This window comes from Rhineura floridana, chromosome 13 (assembly GCF_030035675.1).
Source record: "Rhineura floridana isolate rRhiFlo1 chromosome 13, rRhiFlo1.hap2, whole genome shotgun sequence".
NCBI classification, from domain to species: domain Eukaryota; kingdom Metazoa; phylum Chordata; class Lepidosauria; order Squamata; family Rhineuridae; genus Rhineura; species Rhineura floridana.
The window spans coordinates 34,772,042-34,799,806 of NC_084492.1; the positions used below are offsets into that span (position 1 = coordinate 34,772,042).

At 42.8% G+C, this 27,765-nt stretch overlaps 1 protein-coding gene across 1 annotated transcript; it reads right to left on the reverse strand.

Moving 5' to 3' along the window:
- Positions 1-1,608: 1,608 nt before the first annotated feature.
- On the reverse strand, positions 1,609-27,765 carry MLYCD (malonyl-CoA decarboxylase). Its single transcript, XM_061593887.1, has 5 exons — positions 27,047-27,765; positions 12,410-12,522; positions 12,083-12,239; positions 10,858-11,007; positions 1,609-2,186 (listed from the first exon to the last, which is right to left on the reverse strand). The coding sequence occupies exons 1-5, from the start codon at positions 27,629-27,631 to the stop codon at positions 1,653-1,655; spliced, it is 1,539 nt and encodes a 512-aa protein (XP_061449871.1). The 5' UTR covers positions 27,632-27,765; the 3' UTR covers positions 1,609-1,652.

Below are 27,765 nucleotides of genomic sequence, written 5' to 3' on the forward strand. Positions count from 1 at the left end.
AAGCAAACCATGGTTATTTCTTCAAAGTTTGATTTGCTTTCCACCTACTCTAGCCTCATGCCTGCATAGCAAGGTGAGCATCTGGTATGGCTAAACCATGGTTAAGGAAGGTTTCTATTTTTGCACATAATGCCAAGGCAAAGCTAAATCAAAGCAATGTTTGTGAGCCAACATTAAACATTGTTTCAGGTCATGGTTCACTGGCAGTAAGCCAACCATAGTCAAGCCGCTGAACAGAGTTCAGACAATGAAACTAACCATGGTTTAACAATAGCTTAATATACAATAGCTTAGTGTTACGTGCAAACCAGGCCTGTGTGTGTGTAAAGTGAACAAGAAGGCAGAGAAAAGAAGGGTGTATGGAGGATCCCAGAACTGAGGAAAGAGGGGTGGGGAAAATAGACCCAAGAACAAGGCAGACTATACACTGTTAAGAATGTGGCAGTTCAAGTGTTCTTGAGGCTTGGGTGTCATGGAAATGATGTAGGCAATATGCCCTGAAAAATAATTAAATTGAGACTGAATTTCAGAATCCAGCTTGTATGAAGTCAGCTAAATCAAAGGCCACACATCCCTAACATACCCAGTTTAAAATATCAGTGTTGTGAGACAGATTCCAGGCTGTCTTCCCCTGCTCTTTCTCAGCCTTAATTTCAGCAAATCCACAGTTCTAATCTTCAGGGTACCAAGATTGATTCCATATAACAGAATCAAATTCCTTTGGCAACTTAGCTGTCAGGTTAACTGCACCATATGAATGAGAGAAGGCCTGTTTCCATGGCAAAACCTTGCAATTAAAATGTAATGTGCTTAAATAAACAAATCTGCAACTTAAAATTATCATTTATGTTTAAAACAAGTCTGAAAATGTTATAAAGACCTTCTACAACATGTTATTCTCTTCAGTTTTTGAACTGTTGATTTCACTTGTGAAATCATAAGCTGGAGTTATTCCAAAGCTGCATACACTCCTTTTCACACATCTGCTCTCTGGGCAGCACTCGAAATGGAGCCAAAACGCACACACACACACACAAGTCTTTCCACGCTAACAACCTGGCACAGCTGTAACTTGGTGGTGGGCATTCTGTGCTGTGCCAAAATGGATGGCCTGATCAAAGTGTTTTAGCACAGAACAACAGGGAAGGGTGTGTAAAATAAACATCTTATTGGAGAAGTGCTAGAGGATGCTGTTTTGTTTGTGCACTTGGACAAAAAGCCTTTCCTTACTTGTCCCTTTTATCTAGTAACTCTGGTATTGATCTCCCTCTCCTTTTAATGTGTCAGAGCACTCAGGTGTTCTGTGTCTCTTTTGAAGACGTGGATTAAGCATGGGTATTGATCTGGTGAGCAAGGTTAGGGACAACACACAGTTCACAGGAGTCACCACTGGCTTGCCACTTCACTAAGTAGAATTTACCCAGCCTTTTCAGTTTGCAGGAAGTATCATCCACAATAAAATATACTCTCCCTTTCTGGCAAAGCATGTCAAGGCAACAAGAACAGCCTGACAGTTCAATACTGAATCCTGACGAGATTAGGGATGGCATGTGCTGGTTTTATCAGCAACATTCCCTCTTCTTATGTACAAGCACCACAAGACATTCATTTAATTAAACCAGGTATTTGCTCCTTAAAGCTGCCTTATTTATTTAGAGTTTGCTATTCTGCTGAAACTGAGTCACCAAGGAGAGAACCTGCTTTGAGCCTTTAATTTGCTTAGTTCCAAGATATGCGGCACTGTTGGTAGTAGTGTCCTCCAAAAAATAACGATAGTTGACCATCATGCCACAAGAGGCAGCGATGCCACGGGGGCTTGTGTCAGCCATCCAGTTCAGATGCCATAACACTGCGCCGTTCTGAAGGTGGAAGTTTGCAACTGGGTTAAGGGCATAGCCACGATGTTTTTCTCCAAACAGATACCAGGCACACAGCCTCATAAGCGGCTGCTGTAAAACTCGGACCAGTCTTTCTGACCTCACCCATTCATTGTTCGTTAAGAGGCGTTTTAGAATTTCAACAGCCGGATCTCCCGTGATCTCGGAGATTTCTAGGTATTCAGGATCTGTGAAGGGATCACATCTGCCCATTTCCTTGGACTGTGAGGAAAGGAGGCTCACAAGCCATTTGGTGAATCCCGGAATAGGAGACAGGGTAGAGAAGACTTTGATCTGGGGAAAATCCACCTGCAGAGGGTTGTTGTTTTTTTAGATTAAAAAGAAAAAGAAAAACCATTATTTTTGATTATAGGTTCATCTGGATAAGGACTTCAACGACAAGAACAGATAGTGAGGTTTTCCAGAAACTCATCAGAGCTATTCTTAAAATCAGCAAAGAGAACAGGTTTGAGATCAGCACTTTATTAAATGAGCAGAATGGCACCTTAAGTCAAAAACATGCTGTTATACAAGTTTTATATCCTTTCTATAACTTCATTTCAGAACACAGTTGAAAAACATGCCCACCCGGGTAGGCAAACATTTAAGATAAGAACCCCTCATCTCTCATTTCTGCCTAATGAAATAAATATCCTCTGCCAACATATCAAGATCCCAAGATTCTGGCAGTAAATTAAACTCCCAGCAGGGTAGTTTCGATACTATAAAACCTTGATCAGCCATTCTCTCAGTTATTAGATACCACTCCTTCTCGGGCCGCTATAAAGGTGATACCAATTTGTTTGGGAACAAAAAATATTTCTGTTATCAGCAGGTTAAATCTGTTGAACAACAGGATAGCTGTACCAGTCTGGCACTGCCAACCATCCTTTACAGAGACAGAACGGCCACATTCACACCACACACTTATTCCTCTATTATTCCACTTTAAACAATCATGGATTCCCCAAAACGAATCCTGGGATGTGTAGTCTGTGAAGAGTGCTGAGAGTTATTAGGACACCCTTCTTCCCCCTTACAGAGCTGCAATTCTGGAAAGAGGGACTTACTGTAAATCACTCCGACAATTGCAGCTCTGTGAGAAGGGGTCTCCTAACAACTCTCAGCACCCTTCACAAACTACACTTCCCAATATTCTTTGGGGGAAGCCATGACTGTTGAAAGTGGAATAATAGTAGAATATAGTGGTATGCTGTGAATCGTATGTATGGTGTGAATGTGGCCAATGTCTCTATTCATTCCAGATTGGATGTTTATGGAAGGGGGGGGCACATTTCACAGAAGATTCAGAGTAGCATTCACCCTACAATAGAGACTTGAATCTGAAGGGATTCATGGCAACATCTATACATGCAGTGTGACTGGAAGCTAGAAGTAGGGAGAATAAAGGATCTCAGCCCTGCCCATCTAGACATGGAATTAAGGCAAGCAGCATTTGTATTTCCTTAGTTTGTAGCTGAAAAAAACCAGCACTTTTTGACAGGTTACTCCTAACCTGAATAGAATATTTATAAGAGCAGCAGTCTACATGGGTGAAATGGGAAAGCCCTGTGTTGGTGGCCCGCCGTTGCTGGGTTTTGAGCAGGGACCAGCAAAGCCATAAAGTAAATTAGCAGAACTTTGCTGAATGGTCACACGTGCCTACAAAGGTTTAAGGCCAGTGCAGAGGAAACCCCAAATATCTGCATTATCCGGAAGAATTCTAAACACAAAATCAAGTGCAACTATACTCTTGGAAATGGACAACTGATTACTTGATTTAATGCCAACCCACATACAAAATTAGCAGACTGGATACATAATTAATTTGTCTAAAAGCACAAGCTTCTCAGTTGATCTGGCACTAAAGAAGGCAAGGTTCAGTGAGGTAGAGAGGGATCCACTACAAAATGAGAAGCAGAACATCCCTCAAAATCAGACAATTAAAACCTTCTTAAAAAAAAAAAAAGGCTTCCCTTGTTGCTAAAGGAAAAGGGATTCTTGACAAAAATGAAATGGCCAGAGGAATTTCAAGGTTCCCTTCTCTTTAGCGAAAGGAAGGCCATAATCCTGGTCTCTCCATCCATCAGAGTTCAGAAGGTATCATTAGCAGTCCTAGACTTTCATCAGCAGAACAGAAAGTTCTGCTGTTTAGGTTGCACGCAAAAAGCTGTTCCATTTTAGCAAGATTTGATTCCTCCAGGAGTTTTTGCCTGCCATGAATGTGCCTTGCAAGAACGTAAGAGTCCTGCTGGATCAAACCCAAAGCCTATCTAGTTCAGCATTCTGTTCCCGCAGTGGCTAACCAGATACCTTTAGGAAGCCCACACACAGCGCATAAGTGCAACAGCACTCTCCCACTTGTGGAACTTGATGGGGGTTTTTTAATAACGTTTCTTTTGTTTACAAAACAAAAAAGTAAACCTCAGCATAATTTATTAAGGCAGATTCTATTTGGGGTGGGGGTGCAGATAAAAAAGCAATCATGTGCTTCTTTTATTTTGAGGAATGCAATTATACACTGGTAAGTGCCTATGGTAAGCTGTATTTAGGGGCAGTAAGGGCAGCAAAAAACAGTATTTTGCTGCCACTATCGAATCATCACTCTGCCGCACAGCAGAACTCTTCAGAATTGTTCAGGGGCTATTACACTCTGGCCCCAAGGACAAGGTAGAACCATCTGAGGCCCGCTGTAATGAATTTGCTAGGCACTTCCAGGGTAAAATCTTTTGCATCCGCCAGGACTTAGACTCCAGTGTTATAGCAGATGAATCAAGCCAGGTATCCAGAGCACAGCCTTGTCCCGATTTCTTGGATGAGTTTCAGTTGGTGCAGCTTGAGGACGTTGACAAGGTGCTTGGACAGGTTCGTGCAACCACTTCTGTGCTGGATCCTTGTCCTTCTTGGCTAATAAAAGCTAGCAGCGCAGGAACAGCCGGCTGGGCCAGGGAGGTGATTAATACCTCTCTGCGAGAGGGGGTGGTCCCTGGCTGCCTGAAAGAGGCAGTAGTGAGACCACTCCTGAAGAGACATTCCCTGGACTCAGAAAATCTTAATAACTATAGGCCAGTAGCAAATGTTCCATTCCTGGGCAAGGTCCTGGAAAGAGTGGTTGCGGGCCAGCTCTAGACACTCTTGGATGAGACCGATTATCTGGATCCATTTCAGCTGGGTTTCAGGCCTGGTTTTGGCACGGAAACAGCCTTGGTCGCCCTGTATGATGACCTTTGTCGGGAGAGAGACAGGGGGAGTGTTACTCTGTTGATTCTCCTTCATCTCTCAGTGGTTTTCGATACCATCGACAATAGTATCCTTCTGGAGAGACTGGCTGAGTTGGGAGTGGGAGGTACTGCATTACAGTGGTTCCACTCCTACTTGGCAGGTTGCCTCCAGAAGGTGGTGCTTGGGGAACATTGCTCGGCACCCTGGACTCTCCAGTATGGGGTTCCGCAGGGGTCAGTTCTGTCCCCCATGCTGTTCAACATCTACATGAAACCGTTGGGTGCGGTCATCCAGAGCTTTGGAGTGTGTTGCCATCAGTATGCTGATGACACGCAGCTCTATTTCTCCTTTTCATCTTCTTCAGGTGAGGCTGTCAATGTGCTGAACTGGTGCCTGGCTGCGACAATGGACTGGATGAGGGCTAATAAACTGAGGCTCAATCCAGACAAGACTGAGATGCTGCTAGTGGGTGGTTCTTCTGACCAGATGGTGTATGTCCAACCTGTCCTGGATGGGGTTGCACTCCCCCTTAAAGAGCAGGTTCGTAGCTTGGGGGTTCTCCTAGAATCATCTCTGTCACTTGAGGCTCAGGTAGCCTCGGTGGCACAGAGTGCCTTCTACCAACTTCAGTTGGCCCAACTACGTCCCTATCTGGACAGGGATAACCTGGCTTCAGTTGTCCATGCTCTGGTAACCTCCAAATTAGATTACTGCAATGCACTCTACGTGGGGCTGCCTTTGAAGACGGTTCGGAAACTGCAGTTTGTGCAAAATGCAGCGGCCAGATTGGTAACAGGGACCAGACGGTCCGAACATATAAAACCGATGCTGGCCCACTTGCACTGGCTGCCTGTATGTTTCCAAGCTCAATTCAAGGTGCTGGTTTTGACCTATAAAGCCTTACACAGCTTGGGACCACAATACCTGATGGAATGCCTCTCCCGATACAAACCCACCCGTAGACTACATTCAAGATCAAAGGACCTCCTCTGGGTGCCTACTCCAAGGGAAGCTGGGAGGATGGCAACAAGGGAGAGGGCCTTCTCAGTGGTGGCCCCCAAATCATGGAATGATGTTGTTGACGAGGTGCGCCTGGCGCCAACACTGTTATTTTTTCGGCGCCAGGTCAAGACTTTCCTCTTCTCCCAGGCATTTTAGCATGTGTTTTATACTGTTTAAATTTTTAAATTGTGTTTTAAATTGTTTTTATAAGATCTGTTTTAAATTGTATTTGTTTTAATGTTTTTAGTTACTGTAAACTGCCCAGAGAGCTTCATCTATGGGGCAGTATAAAAGCATAATAAAATAAATAAATAAGACAAATTGGCAGAATGACCCAGTTTTTGTAGTATCTCCTATCTGATGAATGGCTAAGTTTAGAAGCTTATCTTATGTGGCCAGTTCCTGAGGAAAATAATAAATAGATGCAGTAAAGCATGGCCATTTATGCTGCTGCTAAATTGATGTGCTACTTTCCAGGGTTGCTGGTAGATATCTGTTAATGTTTATTTCCTTGTCAGAAACCCACACACCATTAAGAAGTAGATGCTGGGTTTATTTTGTTGCTGCTTCTGCAGAAGGTTGCAGATTCCTTTCTATTATCGGTGACTCATCTAAAACAACAGTGCATTGCATGAGCCCAGCCAAAGGGAAAAAAGAAGCAATCTCACAATTTTTCACTCATAAAAACAAAGCCTGTATTGGGGAGTTATCCTGAATATTACAGATTAAAGCAGTAATCGCCAACAGCCTCACCAGACAGGATAACTCTTCAAAATAAGCTTGGCTTGTTGCTCCGATCCTGCACATTGCAAACATTTAACACTTATAGTCTCAGGGCACCCTTACAGCCTAAAATTTATTGTAGCATAAGCTTTTATCGGGTAGAGCTCACTTTATCAGATGCTCTGCAATGTTTTTAAGCACATTTCTGCTGATGCCTGGGAAAGGAAACAGAAATCAAGATTTGTAGCCTGCTGTTGTACACAAAAAAATTATAAGAATGACTGCATGCTCCCAATCCTAGGCACTGTTTCTGATCTAGTTGCATAACTTGTTGATAGCTGATGTTTTACAGTTACTTTTATGAAGAGTGACAGCCGAGATGCTGTGTCTGAGGCTACAGTGGCATTGACATGCAGAAGTATCACATTGGGTTAAAGCAGCCTTTCCCAACCAGTGTGCCTCCAGATGTTGTTGGACCACAACTCCCATCAGCCTCAGCCAGCATTGGCAATGGCTGAGGCTGATGGGAGTTGTGGTCCAACAACATCTGGAGGCACACCGGTTGGGAAAGGCTGGGTTAAAGTGAAGGCAAGCTGGAATAAAGGACTGAAGAATTCTTAACTGGAGAATGGCCAAGTTTTTAAAAAGGTGTAGGGTCTTAGGTAATCCCATTCCTTTGGCAGCTCAAGCAGCTGCACATTTGTGGTTAACTTGGGGCACATAAAAGGCTCCAAAAACATGATTAATAATTTCATATATATCTTGTTACTGGAGCCTTTGTGTGCCCAAAGTTAATCAAAGTGGAGATCTGCGCTAAGGAACAGTTTTCCTTTTTCTGTATTTACTTCCTCAAAGTTTGTCCAACAGAACTTGGCTAGGGAGAGATTCTATTTAAAAAAATGCAGAAAACCACAACTTAAGTATTTTTAGAATGCAAAATGTTAAACGTTCAGATTATACGTTCCTTATTTTCTGCTGTTTAAGAAACAGCTTGGTGTGGGTTTCCCTGCCATGACTCACCCCACCCCCCAAACACTAAATAAAGGGATGAACACCTTAAAGAAGCAAGGGCAACTAAAGTAGGTCAAAAGTCCCTTTTCCTTGACAAGACACTTGTCCCTAGCTCTTACTGAGCTGTGCCAGTTACTCAGACCTTAACTTGGTAGTTCAAAAAGTCTATTCATGTATAATATGACTGCAGAAGAGGGCAGTTTTTAAAAAAAATCCTGAAACTGAAAATACTCCAATAGAAAAGTTGATTAAACTTTCTGTATGAAACTAATCTTTATTAGCAATAGAATAATCTGCTGTTTTACATTGAGTCAGATAAACAGTCTCATTGCTCAATTCTGCTGATGTTAATTGAGCCCTCAACTATCTTACACTACTTTGCAAGAATCCTAGGGCAAATTTTAAAAAAATGAAGTTAGAAAACAAATTGCAGCAAAACACTATCTTTTCTAACTCAGTTTTACTAGTCCTGTTGGTAACACGTGTCCCAGTTATTGTTTTCTCTTCTTAAACTGGCCCATAGTTACTGAAGTTCACATGTAACTCAGGTGTTCAAATGGTTAATTTTTTTGCCACTGCAGTTCAAAAGCTCAAAGTCTGTGTCTTCACATTCAGATATGGCAATAAATTAACATGCACTTTTTCTTGGGAAATTAAAAGTTACAGAAGCTTGAAATTAAGTGATTTGGAATTAATCAAATAGATGAAAGAAAACAAAGCAAATAATGATATATCTTATTTTCTCCACATTGTTTATTCCCCAAAGGGTATTTCAGACCCAGCCATAAGAAATGTATTACAATACATTAATATCTATAGGAATGAACCCCCGCAAATGGAGCAATACCAAGTAAATAAGTTTGGAATTTAAATGAGTAGGCTGCACTTTTAATAAGACAAATTCTTAAGTGTCTGATTTAAACTAAGGTTAAGGCATGCGTATGTACATACGTACATACAGGACGTGCTCCTTACAATCCTACCGTGTTTGGGCTCTTTCAAAATGCCACCTTTCACATACATGAGGAAGGGAAAGTCACCTTCTAGCTCTTCCACTATGTGACTTCATCCTAAATAGTCTCTGAACAGAAGTCTGGGAGCTACTATATTAGTGTGAACACTGCACTGCTAGTTTTGGGGAATTCTTTGAGCTCTTTGTGTAGTGGGATATTTGTCTCCTGAACGATAACAGGATACCCCTCCTCCTACCTCCAGGATGCACCACACCATCAGCAGACCATATTCACAACCACTACAAACTGGGGCTTCTAACTCATCATCTCATTACTAAAAAGAGTAATGAAAGAGCAACCTTGTGGCCCAGTAATGAAAAGATCTAATCAAGTTTTCAATTCGGATTGTAGATGTGGTTGGCCGCTTTTTACACAGAGATTGAAAGGAAAATGAAAGTAATAGGTTCAACAATAAGGGGACAACTTTCAATGCTCTCTCTCCAAAGAAAGTAAAAATTACAGGATGGAGATAGGCCTAGTTCACACACATCAGATATGGTAATAAACCTGTTTCTGGACTGTAAACAACTTGTAAACTCGCACTCTTCCTGCAATAGGGTTCTAGACCAGCCTTTTTCCCGACATATATAAAGTACATTTATCTCTCACCTTTCTTCCATTATAGAACTCTAGGCAACATGCATGGGGTTCACAAGCAGTTTCCCATCCAGGCACTGACCACCCCGACCTGCTTAGCTTCAGGCAAGGGGGCAGGATCATGTGCTCTCAGACCATGTCTATGCATCAGTTCTCTATATGGATTTTAAAAAAATAGGAAACTATTCAACGCACCACCACCAGTATCTATAATCTGAAGTGGTGCAGTCCAAGAATAGATTTATTACCTCATTTGCTACGTGAATTAGGCCACTGTTGCACTATTGTGAACACTTTCTTTATCGCTAAAACAAATAGGAAGATTTTTCTTGAAAACATATTACCCAACTCCTCTTAATTAAGTAAATGTAAAATTAATTAATAACTTCACTACACCATGCAACTTATTTTTATTTATTTATTTTATTTCTATACTGCCCCATAGCCGAAGCTATCTGGGCGGTTTACAGTACCTAAAAACACATATACACATTTAAAACACATCTTTTATTCTAGCTGCTTAGAAGCAAGAGGATGTAAAACCCTACATGGCAAGCACTGAGGTGATGGACAAAGAGAAACTGCGAAGGTTTTCTTTTAAGCAACTTGTACCACAGAGATATCTTTTTGAATTGTAAAAGTCCAGAGTGCCACATGCATTAACCAGATGTTACATTAGAACTTGTCCTCAGAGCTACATCCACAGAGCTTCTGCATATGAGCTTCTATGGCAGAGATGGAGAACAGGATCCAGACAGATGACAGGATCCTGAGCTGCCCCATGGACTACAGGCACAGGTTGGTGGGGCCAGTGACCTGTTAATCATTTGATGCTAGCATGATGTCAGCTGACTTGACTTCAAAGGAATGAATTGGTAGCACACTGTAAGCATGCTCACAATTTCCTTTTTACCCTTTGCACATGTGGTCTTCAAGTTCCTTTGCATCCCTGGCTTGAATTCCAGCTGAGGATGTAAAGGAAGAACTGGGAGTGCGTGTAAGAGTGAGCTCCAGACTCTCCTTCCTGACAGCTGTGACTTAGTCTCAGTCCTGATGCTGTCTGATGTCTGGCTTGGGAAAGGTGAACACGGTTTGTCTCAAACAGCCTAGCGGGCAAACCTCTGAGGCTTAATTAGGCCTGCCATCTGGAGGTTCCCCACCACTGCCTTGGGGGAAGGGCCAAAGCTCAGTGGTAAAGCATGTACTTTGCTTGCCAAAGGTGCCAGGTTCACTCCAGGGAGGTTCCTGGTAGGTCTATGTAGACAAGATAGAGCAAGATGGATTAACAGTTTGACTCTGTATAAAGAAGCTACCTATGTGTTACAGTTCAAGTACAAGAGCACTAAAAGAAACAAAGAAACATACAGATTAGATTCTACTTCTATAACCGGATGGCAGTTGTTTACACCTACTTGCAGTTGCTTAACAACTCGCTTGATGAGGTATGTCCCCAGCTCCACACCCTGCAGGCCCTGCTGAGTCAAACTGATTGAATAGAAAATTGCAGTGGTAATTTTGCTCAGATCCTCCACTTCTAGAGAGGGAATCTCCTTCACTATGGCCTACAGAAAGATTAAACATTATTAGTAACAGCAATCACCATAGAAATTCAACAGTTTCACATTCTATAACCCAATGAATGCAAGGTGGGCCACAATCCTATGAACTTGCTTTGCATACTTAGCTGTGCTTCTGAAACATGTTGGAGTTTCAAAAGCAGCCTGTGATGCAGCATTCGGGCTTGCTAATGGTAAAAAGGAGCATGCAAACCTACTTTGAGATTGGCCAGCCAATCTGGATATCACATATACTCTCTGCTTTGTTACTGTAGATGGTTTTTCAAAAAGACTACTAAAGAAAACAGTAAGAGACAGATCCTTTCTTAAAACACCTAGGACAGGGGTTCCCAAACAACAGTGGTCCATCAGCTTCACTCATCTGGTCCACAGCATGTTCACATTAAATATTCATATTGATTTTTAACTGTATTTTATTGCTTATTTTTTATGCTGTATTTGACTGTATTACAATTTGAATTCTATGGAATGCAAATTGTAATTCAATAAAATACAACATAATAAAAGAACCAATAATAACCCAATTAAAAAACATACACAGCATCTAGCACAGCACATTGCAATTGATGCAACAGGCAGAACAATCATTAAGTGGTCCATCAAGACCATCAGCAATTTTCAAGTGATCCGTGGGGGGAAAGTTTGTGAATCACTGTACTAGGAAACTGTACCAAGATAGGCTAATCACTGCCTTTGTCACTTATAGACAGCAACAACTGGCTCCAGATGACCAAGCATGGAAACTGCATTAACAATATTATTATTACTGCTGCTACTACTAATAGACCATAAATAACTAAAAGAAGTTAGCACAGAAAGGTGGGCTACTTAACATGCTCACAAAATAATTTTTTGTGTGAAATTACTTGAAAGATTGCATTAAGACATTTGTTTTAATTCTCCCCTACGAAAATACTGCTTGATTATGTTTAGGTACTTTATTTCCAAGAGAGCATGGAAATGCCATACAGCCACAAGCTCAAGGTCTGATGATTAATGTGCAACCAAAATTGAAGAAATAATGCTGCCTTCACCCACAAGTGAATTTGAGCAACTATACCCGGATGCTGCTGGATATCTCATCTGTAAGTGCAACATGCAAAACTATCAATGGCTCGCCAGGTATTGCACAGTGGGCAAAGTAATAGCATCTTCTATACGATCCCACTCGGCGTTTCATATCCATCCAGTTTCTAACAGGATGCACAGCTTCACTACTAGAAAAAAAAATAACAATTACATTTTAATACAAAGGACAGACATTCACAAAAGCCCTCTCCCCCACCTGCTCCCAGGTGTTTTGTCATCAAAACAGCAATGCAACCTTGAATCGGTGCATGTACATGACTGAACGTTCTAAAAAACACCAGCAATACTTGCCACTTACTCACTAATCTTTTGAAGAATTTCACAAGGAGACTGCCACGTAACTCGTTCTAAGTTTAGGAATCCTGTGGAAAACCATTCTGACAGCATGTTCTTCAACACTCCATTCATTTCCTAGAAATAAAGAGAGTGGGGAAAATGTTTCAACAATTCAGCAATAGAAGCAGCATAATGGTATTATTTCATAACAGCAAAGAGGGCTGCATACAGCACAAAACTATACATATTGTCTCAAAGGGAGCCCTACTGAGTTCAACAAGACTTACTCCCGGGTAAGTGTGTATAGGATTAGATCTTTAGTTTTCCATCATATTCATCATAAATTATAAAGGCAAGTCTTCCCTCAAATAAGTATTATTGATTAATGTATTATTTTAGGTATTTGGATGCTACTCTTTAAATGTCATCTCATACAGCAGTTCAGAGTAAAGTCACAATCACATTTTTAAAATCCAACAGATTAAAAAAGTAAGATATTAAAGAGGGCTAAAGCTGAAGACTTAAGAACAGAGAGGTCTTTGCCTGATGCATAGAAGGATGACTTGCCAGGTGAATGCTCCATAAATGGAGTGCCATAAATGAGCAGGCCTCTTTCTCTACTCATCACCAACCTCACTTCAGATGTTTTGCATGTTTTGGCAATGACTCTCTCTCTCTCAACAGAATGCAGCCGAATGGTCTGTCACAGGCTGTCTACAAATATTTCCCAGAGTGTTCTGGATGAAGGGCATGATAGAAATTTTAAACAAAATTAAATGTGATACAGTCTACCACAACTTGATGTGTTAGAGAGCAGCCTTCAAAAAAAAGGGGGGGGGGGAGCCTGCTTTGATCTCTGCACTAGTATTTCTCAAGCAGCCTGGGGAGCCTGCTACCCCAACCTAGCCAACAGCTGATGAGCTCTAATGTGCAGTTTAAGCCAATGTAAGCAGGATTAAGCAAAATTATGCCCCCTACCTCTGACACATTTGTAGAATATGAGGGTGGTGAAAAGGAGATGAAGAGATCCTGCAGTTGTGGCCCCGTTCACATTGATGAAATCACATCACACAGTAAGGGATGGACCTTGGCAGACCCTCTTGTAAGTGCCTCTGGCACAGTGAGATATTTTTCGACTGTTATGCAGGATGTAAACTGAATAAAACCTTTTAAAACCAATACAAAAGTGCCTGCTTATAGAAATAAAGGTACCTACCAAAGAACAGTGTAGTAAATGACAGCTGCCACAAGTTATCATTCCTTGCAAGTCAGTTAGAGAACCATTGCACTACAGGGACATCAGCTGCTGAGGGTTTAGCATCAATGCAATCTGACCTCTTGGGAAGAATAGTAAAAAAAGCTCTCCTGCCTGTCTTGGTACTTGAATTTGCAGCAATTTATGGTTCGACTGACCTTGGGAGCATTTTCTACTGCAGTCAGTTACTGGCTTCCAAAGAATCCCCCAGAGTTTCATTCCCCAACACTGCACTGCTGTACTGAAGTACGTGCTTTAAAACAAATTGACCAAAGAAATGGGGGTGGGGAGTGGGGGGAAGAGACTAAATAATTGTAAGAGCAAATGCAAAATATTGGAGTTACCAAGGACCAGAGACCAGTGATGAACAGAGAGGAGCTAACAATCCTTCTTGCAAGATTGTAATTCCTTCCTTGTTGCATGATAATATTGCTATCATACAGATAAAATGCTTAACATTCTTTAAAACCATATATATGGGATTAAACTAAGTATTTGCAAATTAATTTGTTTGTAAATTGATTGGGGGTGTCAAGAAAATACTGTTTAGAATCATGCATATAGAAAATGACCATTCGACCAGACTTTAAACTGATGAGGTAGGTTACCTCTACAAAATGCTCAAGACATCTCACTACTTTATTGGAAAATGCACAATACTTTTTCATGAACTGTGATCTCAGAACAACCTCAGCAAAGCACAGACAACTGCCATAATGCTCGTAGAAGAATAAAAAATGAAGTACTTAAACGCATACATCAGAGAGTTCTCTCTTGGCCAAGATAATTACTTCCAAAAATCCAAAATGAATGCTTTTACATCAAAAACAACATTTTATCCTTTAATACACTATGCTCACTATTAGATTAGTACACTGGCTCCAAGCAGTATACACCACAGACATATTGCATTCTACAGTAATCCATCCATGACATTAGTTAAATTAATTATTTTTCCCAGAAGATACCAAAGCAACAAAAGTCAGTGCTTATATATTGGCTCTTAAAGAACAGCTCTTCATTCAGATTCGCACAAGTTTTATTTAAGCCTAAAAATTGATGTGTCCCTTAATCAGATTTGTTAACCCCCTCATTTCAGAACTGCAATATCTGAAAGCTCAAGTCTTCTACTTTACTTTCAGTATAGAAAGAATGTTTTGAATGTCCCAAACCCCACATAAATCTAACCCCATGGTTCCCAATGTGATCTACCAGAGCGGCCACCAAGCTTTTTAATTCAATTCAGACAAGATCATAAATTATAATGGCAACACAATTTTTTGCTTTATGTTCCCCTGCATTGTTTGCTTAGGGCTTTCTATTGTTTTGATTGGGCAGTGGAGAGGTGATCAATTAGAACTGTTCTCTCTCCTAATTGGATGCCACCAGCAGAGAGAAGAGACAGAACAGTTCTAATTGGATTCTACCAGCAATAGGACAGGTTGACTCCAAAGAGAGGAGATACCATTAGCTGGCCATAGGTTTCAGTGCAAGAAGGGAAGTAGGCAGTTAATGGGGGAAGAAAGAATGAAAACTGAAGCATCCAGAACTTGAGGAGAGAGAAAGAATGGAGCAGCCAGGACTGGAAGGAGAGAAACGGATCTATGTATGCATGATTGATTGTAGGAAGAGAAGGAAACAGATGGAATAGCAAAGAGAATGTGTCTTTTTGTAAAATGGATGTTTTGTCTGGGGAAGGAAGAAAAATTGCCTTCTATGAGATTTTGCCTGGGAGACAGTAAGACCACATCTCTCATTCTGTGATGGTGCCCACTACACTCTCTCAAAATTCCAAATGTGCCAAGGGGCCCCAAAAGTTCAGAGACTCCTAATCTGACCAACGGAAGTGTTATCTTTGCCTTGCAATGGAAAAGCCAGAACAAGCACCCAAACATTCCACAAAAATCAACAAAATTTCAGAGCACATCTGCTGTAGACAAGACAAACTCATGTTGGGGAGAAAGAACCTACTATAGTTCTAAATCTACCAACTCCAAGTCACTAAGAGAAAATTCACTAATAGGCAAAAAACCTTGCAATACGAGAACGTACCTACAGCCAACAAATATTTCTATCAAACTTTAAAAAGCAGGGAAATTGGGCAGCTATAGTGAATGCACCAGGGGAGCAGGAGACCTGACCTCCTCTCTGAGATATTGTACTGCCCTACAAATGTGTAAAAATGCAAACACAATCACAGTCCAATCCACTTCCTGTATAGCTTGGAATAATTTGGTAACATGTGCCTCTGAGCATATGGGGAATGGTGGCAACACCTGCAATCAGCACTACATTTCCAAAGATGGAGAATTACATTTTTTTATGTTTGTTGGTGTTCTTCTTACTTTGCTTCTTTTCTGTGTTACTATTGTTTCAAGAATCTAACCTAGAAAATTATTTCTCTCATTATTCTTCCTAGAAATCTGTGTCAAATTTATTTTTATTAATTTCAAAGCCTTTTTATTTGTCAATGTCATATGATGGTGAAGACAGCCTTTTGTGTTTTAAACTGGTGATTATATTCTATTTCTAGTTTGGGTGCATTAACAGTTGAATCTGAAGCTGCTGTTTGATGTAAAATCAGACTGATTACCGTATGTTGCTTCTTAAGCAATGGCTCCAGCTACTGGAAAACAAACTCGGCCTGCCCAAGATGCATGTTTTCAGCCTCCTATGCTTAAGCCATTTCACTTAAGGAAAGTGGGGATGGTCAATTAAAAACAGAGAAATTTGCTAGAATACATTTCACCTCCCACTGTTTTATCTTGTGCAAACTGAGACACTCCTCATGTCTATTCTGCAGAACAGTCAGTGCCATTATTTCACAAATTGTTTGTGGAGTTTTTTAGTGTAGATTTTGCAAAGTGTTGCTGTACTTCACATAGTCACAGAAACAGAAGCAAAAGAAAATGATTTACTACAGGAAACATCACTAAAATTGCAAAGTAAATCAAACGTATTTAAACTGACTATATGAACTATATCAACTGTCTTAATAATGCTGCTTCCTCTCTGCTAAAACAATATCAGCACAGCACATGTCTGGTTTCTGTTATTTGGACTGACTGCAGGTGTTGCCACCACTCCCCATAAAGAGTCATAGACAGGGTTACGGAACCTTTTCTGAATGGCGGGCCAGACTTTTATCTCTCCACCCTGGTAAGCCAAATCTGACAGGACTTCGAAGCACAGCACTGGGCTGTTTGAAAGTCCTTTTGCAAAGGGCTTTCAAACAGCCCAGTGCTCTTCTCTGAACCTCCAAAAACGGCTAAGGGAGAAAATCGCTATGCAGGCCAAATTTAACCCCGTGGCAGGTCAAGATTGGCCTGCAGGCTGGAGGTTCTCTAAAGGTAAAGGTGTCCCCGCACTTATAGTGCAAGTCGTTTCCAACTCTTAGGGTGACGTCTTGCGACGTTTACTAGGCAGACCGTGTATATGGGGTGGGTTTGCCAGTTCCTTCCCCAGTCTTTCTTTACCCCCCAGCATATGCCAGGTACTCATTTTACCGACCACGGATGGATGGAAGGCTGAGTAGACCTCGACCCCTTTTACCGGAGATTCGACTTCCTCCTTCCATTGGAATCGAACTCCGGCCGTGAGCAGAGCTTCGGCTGCGTTACCACCGCTTACCACTCTGTGCCGCGGAGGTTCCCTACTCCTGCATTAAAAGATAATATATTTCACCACTTCCTAAAACCAAGCACTGGGAACCTTAGTTACAACAAAAGAGCAGGCTCATTTCCCCCAAGTTAGGTTGGGGATGATGCAGAACCAAGCAGCTGTAAATCAGTGGCAGTCCTCTGCTAAGAGACATTCAAGCCAACCAATTCTTGATAGGTTTAACGAAAAGGAGGGAATTTTCTGTGTCTCAGCACCCTCTCCTCCCCAGAAAGTTTGTGGCCCCTCTCTTAACCCCCCCCCAATAGAGGTCCCTAGTTGAAAACTATCGACTTAATGCAGGAAAATTAAAGCAGTTATTCAAGTTCCATTAGGAAAAACTTGGGAGTATTATGGTGACGAGCGTCACACATTCTAGAGTCAAAAGCACGCTAGAAATGCAACACCAATTCCTTCTTCATGCTACAAGTTTCTTTCAGAAAAATAAGGAGCTTTAAGAGCTAGCTTGTAATGCCATTTCAATTGGCAGAGGAGGAGGGAGAGAGAGGCAAGACTGCACGTACTCTTTGCATGTTGGCAAATTAACTCTGTAAACATTTTGGAGGGCCAAGGGCTGTATTCAACCTTAGCCAACCCTCTGGGGGCTGCACGCCAGCACTGAGTGTGGTCAAAAGTGGGTGTGGCCACCCCACACTATCTCCCACACATTTTTGCACTCAAACACATACACAGGACACACACAGTCACAAAGACCCCCACTCTGCTAATCCATGTACATCAGCTGAGAGGGAATTACCGTCCACTCTCCAGTCATCAAATTATCAATACAATGACCAGGGAGGGGGCTATCTGCCTCCCCATTAGGGTTCTGCACTCTGCCCACCCCAGCAGTGTGTCTACTTTATTATTTTTCTTTCAGCTGCCAACACCAAAATAGGAAGGGTCTCAGGGGGCCAGAAAAAAATGTCTGAGGCTGGATCATGCCTCCGAACTAGGAGTTAGCCACCTCTGCTTTAAATTATCACCAACCTCTATAATGGCGTGTAATAGCACATATAAGTTTCCTTGACGCATGTAAACCTCAATGAGCAATTTATAAAATTACAACTTCAAGCTGTTAACTTTCAAAGCATTCTATGCAAAGAGCCATTGTCCTCATTGAAATATATATAACAGTGGAATCCCCTCTTGACTGTTTCTATATTATATATACCTAACTAGAATTTCTACAGTCCACACTTCACTTGCAAAGCCCCAGCTGCTTAGATACTGGTGTCAAGACCATTTTTAGAAACAATATTATTGTGCTGTCCACATGGTTCACTATTGCTTTGACAACAGAGATGCTTAAAGCTTTATAGGCCATGAGACTTAAAAAGGAGCTCTGGGGCACATCACACCTTGAAAGCAAAGCAAGATCTCCTTGGTACTTAAAAATAGATTGTCTTCCATGCTACCAAAGTACATTTTTTATACTCTCAGGGAAATTATTTTTACCATAAGTCTGCAGTTGAACTTTTGCTGGTAGACATGCCTGAATAGAAGCATTGCACCTAGGTCACAAGTATCTATCATCTTCCACAAATTCTGCAGGAAGACATTTACTGTTCCTTAGCAACTAGTCACTAAGGAATCTAGTCATTTTCTGTGGGCTATTGCTCTTGATCCTGCTGACTGTTTAACCTCAGAATACCACTCTTGAATACAAATTCATCCATATTTTGAGGGATGTGTGTGCTCTCTCAATAGAAACCCTACTATTCACATAATGCAGCATTCAATGATTCTGCTTATTTTCGCAGAGCTATAGGAAGAGGTTGTAGTTCTACTGCTGCCTAGGACAGTTTGCTCATCATGAGTAGTAGGGCTCAGATGACCTCAGCCTCGGTCACGCTAGCAAGACCAGCAAAATGAACACTGCAAATCATGGCTAAAAACATATAATTCAGTCATATCCCAACAGCACTTGTATCTTGATGACCAAAACAATTTTATTTATGATTGCAATATACTCAGTCATGCATTGGATAGAAGTAGCACCGTTAAGGGAGAGAATAAATAAATGTCACAAGCGTGTGGAAGCTATTATTGTTGATGGCCTCATCCTATGTATGAGATGCTGTACTGTTGTAGCAGCTCATGGGATTATCCATGAGGATTCCAGAACTCACAACAGGCCACCTCAACAGTCACTGACTCTAACTACACCTATATTTGTTGTTGCCCTGGCTGCAACATACAAGTGCAACATAAGAATGCTGCTGGCATCTCCTAGAATCACTGAAGACGGTTCGGAAGCTACAGCTAGTGCAAAATACGGCGGCCAGACTGCTAACAAGAACTAAGCGGTCTGAGCATATAACACCTGTTCTGGCTCGCCTGCACTGGCTTCCAATATGCTACCGGGCCAGATTCAAAGTGTTGGTATTAACCTATAAAGCCTTATACGGCGCGGGACCACAATACCTGCAGGAACGCCTCTCCCGTTATGAACCGGCTAGTACACTACGGTCTACTACGAAGGCCCTCCTCCGGGTCCCGACCCATAGGGAGGCCCGGAGGGTAGTAACAAGATCTAGGGCCTTCTCAGTGGTGGCCCCCGAATTGTGGAATAGTCTCCCCGAGGAGGTACGCCTGGCGCCGACACTATTATCTTTTCGGCGCCAGGTTAAAACCTTTCTCTTCTCTGAGGCATTTTAATCTAAGTTATTTATGTAAATGTTGTAATTGGTATTTTAGATGATGTACTTTTATATTTGTTATATTGATCTTGTAATTTTATTATTGTATATGTTTCTATGTTTGCCGCCCAGAGATCTGTTTGCGGGATATAAGCTGAATAAAATAAATAAATAAATAGAATGGCTGTTGGTTAACTGGGAGGAGCTGCAGTCAAATGAGGTAAGTTGAGAAAATAGGTTCCAATTTCTGGGCAGCAGAAACAAACTTTCAGAAAGCAGCAGCATTTGCAGGCATCAGCCATGTAAAAGAATGCCATGTTATTCAATGTCATTGTCAAATCTTAAGGTGGCCTGGGATCAGTATTCACTGCCAGCCTGCCACTGACAAAGGACATCATCTGTCAGGTATGCTTAATTTGGATTCCTACACTGAGCAGGGGGTTGGACTTGATGGCCTTATAGGCCCCTTCCAACGCTACTATTCTTGGATTCTCTGAACCAGAAGGCGGCCGGAGGACTGTGCGGTCTGACCATTGTTCCTCTCAACTAGACATGTAATATTTGTAATCTAAACTGCTCATTTCTTACAGGTATTAGCTGTAGTGTACAAAGCAGATTTCCCCCCTGGTCCTGAACACAGAGACTGACGCAGAAACAAAAATGGCCCAGGTATATGAAGTGTCTTGTATAAAAGCATTCTGAAAACGTTTTCTCTCAACAGGATTTGTGGCCAAACTTCTTAAAAATCCAGACCATGGGCCACATCTTGCCTAACACCAAGGATAGTGCAGAAATAGTTTTACTGCTTCTTTCATATTGCAGGGCAGGACTCCCTACCAATGTCAAGTATATTATTAGCACATCAACATCATGTGCTGATCCGATATAGCTGAAAACAGAATCTTGGCACCAACACATGAACTTTGTCCTGGTAAAAGCGTCTGCCAGTACTCTATGGGAGTATCAGACACTGTACACAACCATGTGACAATTTTTCCTCTGCTTATTACATGAGCGACCTTTCCCCTATATACCCTAACTCACTCTGGTCTAACACTCCAAACATATCGGGAACAAATGTGTATCAGATTACTAAAAATTCCCATCCTCCTGAAACAATGTCTTACTTCTCCCACTCTAATTTTATTTATTTATTTATTTATTTATTTATTTATTTATTTATTTGTTTATTTATTTATTTATTTATTTATTTATTTATTTATTTATTTATTTATTTTGTTGCATTTATATACCGCCCATAGCAAGTAGCTCTCAGGGCGGTAAACAGAATAGGATAAAATACATACATCAAAATAATAAAATCACAAAACATATAAGACACAATGAAAACAAAATACAAGATGATAAAAGGATTAGTATTACAAGATTAAAAAGATAAAAAGATTAAAATGATTAAAATGCCTGGGAGCATAAGAAGGTCTTTACCTGGCGCCGGAAAGATAATAATGTAGGCGCCAGGCGTACCTCTTCGGGGAGGCTATTCCACAACTCGGGGGCCACCACAGAAAAGGCCCTAGATCTAGTAACCACCCTCTGGGCTTCACGATGAGTTGGTACCCGGAGGAGGGCCTTAGATGCTGAACGAAGTGAGCGGGTAGGTTCATAGCGGGAGAGGCATTCCACCAGGTATTGCAGTCCCATGCCATGTAAGGCTTTATAGGTCATAACCAGCACCTTGAATCTCGCCCAGAAGCAAACAGGTAGCCAGTGCAGGCAAGCCAGAACAGGAGTTATGTGCGAAGACCGACTGGTCCTTGTCAATAGTCTAGCTGCCGCATTCTGCACTAGCTGAAGCTTCCGAACTGTCTTCAAGGGCAGCCCTATGTAGAGCGCATTACAGTAATCCACTCTCGAAGTTACCAGAGCATGAACAACTGAGGCGAGGTCGTCGCCATCCAGATAGCGGCGTAGTTGGGCTACCAAACGGAGATGGTAAAACGTGTTCCGTGCCACCGAGGCCACTTGAGCCTCAAGAGACAAGGAAGGGTCAAAAAGGACCCCCAAACTACAGACCTGTTCTTTCAGGGGGAGTGTAACCCCATCCAGAACAGGATGCACATCCACCATCTGAGCAGGGAAGGCGTTCACCAACAGTGTCTCAGTCTTGTCTGGATTGAGTCTCAGTTTATTAGCTCTCATCCAGTCCATTATCGCGGTCAGGCAACGGTTTAATCCTTTTCCGTTGTCTTCCCGTCCCCAAGGCCACACCCAGGGACAACCCTGTTGGCTCCACACCCCCCACACCTGTTGCCATATCTGTTGTGTTGGGAACTTCTGTGGTGGGGAGCCCGCTATACTCATGCAGACTACCCACAAAACTTGGAACCTTGATTTTCAAGTAGAAGAGAAGGCTCCCCATGACTGACGTTCCTTTCTCAAAACATTAAAGGTGATGAAGGCGGGGCAGTCAACTAATCCCGGTCCTCTCCTTCATCGCATAAGGTCTGAACACCTGAAGAGAGCTATTGCTGCAACTCATCCTATCACAAAGGATCTCCTTACTGTGTTTCATTCCCTATACCCCAAACTCCCCAACCCCACCTCAGTGTCAAAATTCCCACTCCTACACAGAACCACAGTTCCTTCACCACCTACACTTATTTGCACCTAAAGGACCACTCCTAAATGCAATCACATCAAGGAAGGCTACCATTCTAAACGTAATTCAAATGGATAACCATTACTCCCGGGACAATGCGCTAAGGAGCAGGGTGAAGAAGTACAACACCTTCTGCTGCCTTACTCTTAATTCCCCCCAAATCCAAATGAAACTGGTAGGCCTCGTGACATCTCCGTAAGTTGTCAGGCTGTCAACTATTTCTACTGGCCTAGCTCTCACATTTTTTAGCAGTAGCCTGACACAAATGCAAAGCAGGCTATGTTCTTCATGGCATGAAGCGCTAGGAAAGGCATCACCTGCTTGATTTTAGCGTATCTGGTTACAGCAGCATGGAAACAGACCTAATAAAAAAGAAGGCGCAATCTAGGAAGATATGCAGGTTTAGACTTTCCTGAGTCATTAGTCAGGGAAGGAGATAGAAGCCACCAACACCTCCCTTTGCACTCTTGCTTTGTTCACCTCCCACCCCAACATTATCCTTCAGCTGGACCAGGCCAAAGGAATCCCCTCTAGTCCAGTATCCTGTTCACACTGGCCAACAAGATACATATGGGATGCCCAGAGTAGGACATGACTGCAACAGCATTCTCCCCACTTATGCATACTGTCTCCCAACAGTTTTTGCCCTACAGCATTAAAACTTGGGGTCACCCAAACAGACTGACTTGAAGAAGGTTCAAGAGAACAGCCGAGACAGGAGTTCAACACACGTTAACTTATGGCCTAGCCACAATTTATTTATTATTTATAACAATAACAAAGAGGACACGACACCCTTACTTATTTCACAGGATTATTCTGAAATAAATGGTTATTTATTTCTTGCTCACATGTACTGGCCACTCCTTGAGATAAAGTTCTAAGGGTGGCTTACAAGAAACGAATTTGGAAATAATTCAAATACAAAGTAAGACATAAAATCAAAAGGACCCTAAATACAACATCCAAAGTTAAAATGCGTAAGAACATAAGAAGAGCCTGCTGGATCAGGCCAGAGGCTCTTCTAATCCAGCATCCTGTTCTCACAGTGGCCAATCAGAAGCCCATGGAAAGCTTGCAAGCAGAGGCTGGGTGCAACAGGACACACACAAACCCCGGTTTCCAGTAACTGGTATTCAGAAGCATACTGCTTCCGGTTATGAACTCACAGCATGGGCATGATGGTTAGTAGCCACTGATACCCTGATCCTCCATGAATTTGTCTAATCTTTTTTAAAGCCATCCAAGTTGGTGGCCATCATTGCCTCTTGTGGGAGCAAATTCCATAATTTAACTATGTGCTGTGCAAGAGTCCTTTCTTTTGTCAGTGCTGAAGAAGAATGTTTGAAAGATAAATATTTGATAACATCTGCTATTTTTAAAAAGCAGAGAACGAATCCAAACAACTTGACATTTGACCTGTTGAATTTCTGCATGCCTGAAAAATGGAAATGGACTGCCTTCAAGTCGATTCTGACTTATGGCTCCCCTCTGAATAGGGTTTTCATGGTAAATAGTATTCAGAGGGGGTTTACCATTGCCTCCCTCTGAGGCTGAGAGGCAGTGACTGGCCCAAGGTCACCCAGTGAGCTTCATGGCTGTGTGGGGATTCAAACTCTGGTCTTCCAGGTTGTAGTCCAGCACTTTAACCACTACACCACACTGGCTCTCTCTGCATGCCTAGTGGTTTATAAAAAGTTATGGTAAGGGCTGAAGTGGATGTCTGCCTACCTTCCCCATTACACACTAACACACCACATATACCTTCCAACCATATATTGTTGATACCTGTAACCATGGCGGCCTCTTATTGAAATGATTTTAATATTTTTCTCTGCGTGTTTCTTCCCCTATTTTTTTAAAAAAATCTATCTTAAAAGTAAATGGCTTCAAAATTTATTTGCAATGGTAAGCGGTATACAATGTGTGTTCCAGCCACCCAGGTGTGGGGAGCCTGTGGCTCTCCAGATGCAGCTGAACTACAACTCCCATCAGCCCTAGCAAGCAGGGCCAATGCCCAGGGATGGTGGGAGTTGTAATGCAGCCGCATCTGCAGGGCCACAGGCTCCCCGCACCTGCGTGAAGCTCTAACTCAGAGACTAGATCCCTTTAAATCAACAGGCACAGCGATCATAAGAACATAAGAGCCTGCTGGATCAGGCCAGTGGCCCATCTAGTCCAGCATCCTGTTCTCACAGTGGCCAACCAGGTGCCTGGGGGAAGCCCGCAAGCAGGACCCGAGTGCAAGAACACTCTCCCCTCCTGAGGCTTCCGGCAACTGGTTTTCAGAAGCATGCTGCCTCTGACTAGGGTGGCACAGCACAGCCATCATGGCTAGTAGCCATTGATAGCCCTGTCCTCCATGAATTTGTCTAATCTTCTTTTAAAGCCATCCAAGCTGGTGGCCATTGCTGCATCTTGTGGGAGCAAATTCCATAGTTTAACTATGCGCTGAGTAAAGAAGTACTTCCTTTTGTCTGTCCTGAATCTTCCAACATTCAGCTTCTTTGAATGTCCACGAGTTCTAGTATTATGAGAGAGGGAGAAGAACTTTTCTCTATCCACTTTCTCAATGCCATGCATAATTTTATACACTTTTATCATGTCTCCTCTGACCCGCCTTTTCTCTAAACTAAAAAGCCCCCAATGCTGCAACCTTTCCTCGTAAGGGAGTCGCTCCATCCCCTTGATCATTCTGGTTGCCCTCTTCTGAACCTTTTCCAACTCTATAATATCCTTTTTGAGATGAGGCGACCAGAACTGTACACAGTATTCCAAATGCGGCCGCACCATAGATTTATACAATGGCATTATGATATCGGCTGTTTTATTTTCAATACCTTTCCTAATTATCCCTAGCATGGAATTTGCCTTTTGCACAGCTGCCGCACACTGGGTCGGCATTTTCATCGTGCTGTCCACTACAACCCCAAGGTCTCTCTCCTGGTCGGTCACCGCCAGTTCAGACCCCATGAGCATATATGTGAAATTAAGATTTTTTGCTCCAATATGCATAATTTTACACTTGTTTATATTGAATTGCATTTGCCATTTTTCTGCCCATTCACTCAGTTTGGAGAGGTCTTTTTGGAGCTCTTTGCAATCCCTTTTTGTTTTAACAACCCTGAACAATTTAGTATCATCAGCAAACTTGGCCACTTCACTGCTCACTCCTAATTCTAGGTCATTAATGAACAAGTTGAAAAGTACAGGTCCCAATACCGATCCTTGAGGGACTCCACTTTCTACAGCCCTCCATTGGGAGAACTGTCCATTTATTCCTACTCTCTGCTTTCTGCTTCTTAACCAATTTCTTATCCACAAGAGGACCTCTCCTCTTATTCCACGACTGCTAAGCTTCCTCAGAAGTCTTTGGTGAGGTACCTTCTCAAACGCTTTTTGAAAGTCTAAGTACACTATGTCCACTGGATCACCTCTATCTATATGCTTGTTGACACTCTCAAAGAATTCTAATAGGTTACTGAGACAGGACTTTCCATTGCAGAAGCCATGCTGGCTCTGCTTCAGCAAGGCTTGTTCTTCTATGTGCTTAGTTAATCTAGCTTTAATAATACTTTCTACCAGTTTTCCATGGACAGAAGTTAAGCTAACTGGCCTGTAATTTCCAGGATCCCCTCTGGATCCCTTTTTGAAGATTGGCGTTACATTTGCCACTTTCCAGTCCTCAGGCACGGAGGAGGACCCAAGGGACAAGTTACATATTTTAGTTAGCAGATCAGCAATTTCACATTTGAGTTCTTTATTTATTTATTTATTTATTAAATTTATATACCGCCCGACTAGCAATAGCTCTCTTTGAGAACTCTCGGGTGGATGCCATCCGGGCCCGGTGATTTGTCAGTTTTTATATTGTCCATTAAGCTTAGAACTTCCTCTCTCGTTACCACTATTTGTCTCAGTCCCTCAGAATCCCTTCCTGCAAATGTTAGTTCAGGTTCAGGGATCTGCCCTATATCTTCCACTGTGAAGACAGATGCAAAGAATTCATTTAGCTTCTCTGCAATCTCCTTATCGTTCTTTAGTACACCTTTGACTCCCTTCTCATCCAAGGGTCCAATTGTCTCCCTAGATGGTCTCCTGCTTTGAATGTATTTATAGAATTTTTTGTTGTTGGTTTTTACGTTCTTAGCAATGTGCTCCTCAAATTCTTTTTTAGCATCCCTTATTGTCTTCTTGCATAGGTTCATTCATTTTCAGTGAGCCTACTCCGAGTAGTACTTGGTTGAATACAATATATATATACCTGGAGGCCAGTACCACCACTACTTAGCTTCTGCAAATGAAGCCCCTCTGAGCATTCCATCCTCAAAGCTCTATAACTGCCACCTTGGTAACAGCATTTGTGTGTTAGCAGCTGATGAAGGCGGAAACTGAAACGTTTTGTTAATATAATAAAAACCTCTGGTTAATCACAATTACATATATCCTAATAAGTAAAAATAAACACACACACACGGGGCTCACCCTGACGTGCGGCCCTTCGGCCTCCCTGGCCGCCAGGGCTTCGAGCAGGTCCTTGCGGAGCTCCACCAGGAAGCGGAGGCCGCCCTCCTGCCTGCCCAGGTGCTGGAAGAGGCCCCGGTAGCGCGGCGTGAGGTAGTGCCGCAGCCGGTCCTCGGCCTGCAGGAGGGCGCCGGGCTCGTGCTCCCTCGCCGCGGCGTCCGTCGCCTCCCCCTGCTGCTGTAGCAGCCGGAGCACCTTCCCGCTCACTTCGGCCACCCGGCCGTGCTCAACGCCGAAGTCTCGCGCCAGGCAGCTCAGCAGCTCGGCCCTCGGCCTGCCGCTCTCCAAGGCGCGGTAGTAGCGCATGAACTCCGCGCCGCGCTGCTCCAGGGCGGCCCCAGCCGGCGCCGCCGCTTTCTCCCGGGTCTCGTAAGGCGGCAGCGGCGGGACGGCGCGGCTTAGCGCTTCGTCCATACTTGCCAGGCCCTGGCAGGCTCCGGTTGCTATGGCAACAGCGTTAGGCCACAGCTGGCCGAACGAGCGGGGAACGAGGATGCGGAGGAGCTGGTGCTGCGCCGAGGCCAGGCAAGGCCCCGCACGGCGCATACTAGCCCCAGCGATCCTCTGTCGCGATTGCCCCAAACCCAAATTCGGTATTCAAGCAAGTCAAAGGAAGGGGTGAGGCCTTCCTCTTCCCACGCTCACAGGGCGGGTGAAAAACAAAGAAGGTGATTGGGCGG

What these genes read in the sequence shown, in the direction of transcription:
- MLYCD (XM_061593887.1), bottom strand. Translation starts at nt 27,631, where the DNA reads ATGCGCCGTGCGGGGCCTTGCCTGGCCTCGGCGCAGCACCAGCTCCTC. An exon ending in AGATATCCAGCAGCATCCGG is followed by an intron (nt 11,008 to 12,082) that starts GTATAGTTGCTC and finishes ATCTTTCTGTAG; the next exon opens with GCCATAGTGAAGGAGATTCC. An exon ending in GAGTTGTTAAGCAACTGCAA is followed by an intron (nt 2,187 to 10,857) that starts GTAGGTGTAAAC and finishes AACCCTCTGCAG; the next exon opens with GTGGATTTTCCCCAGATCAA.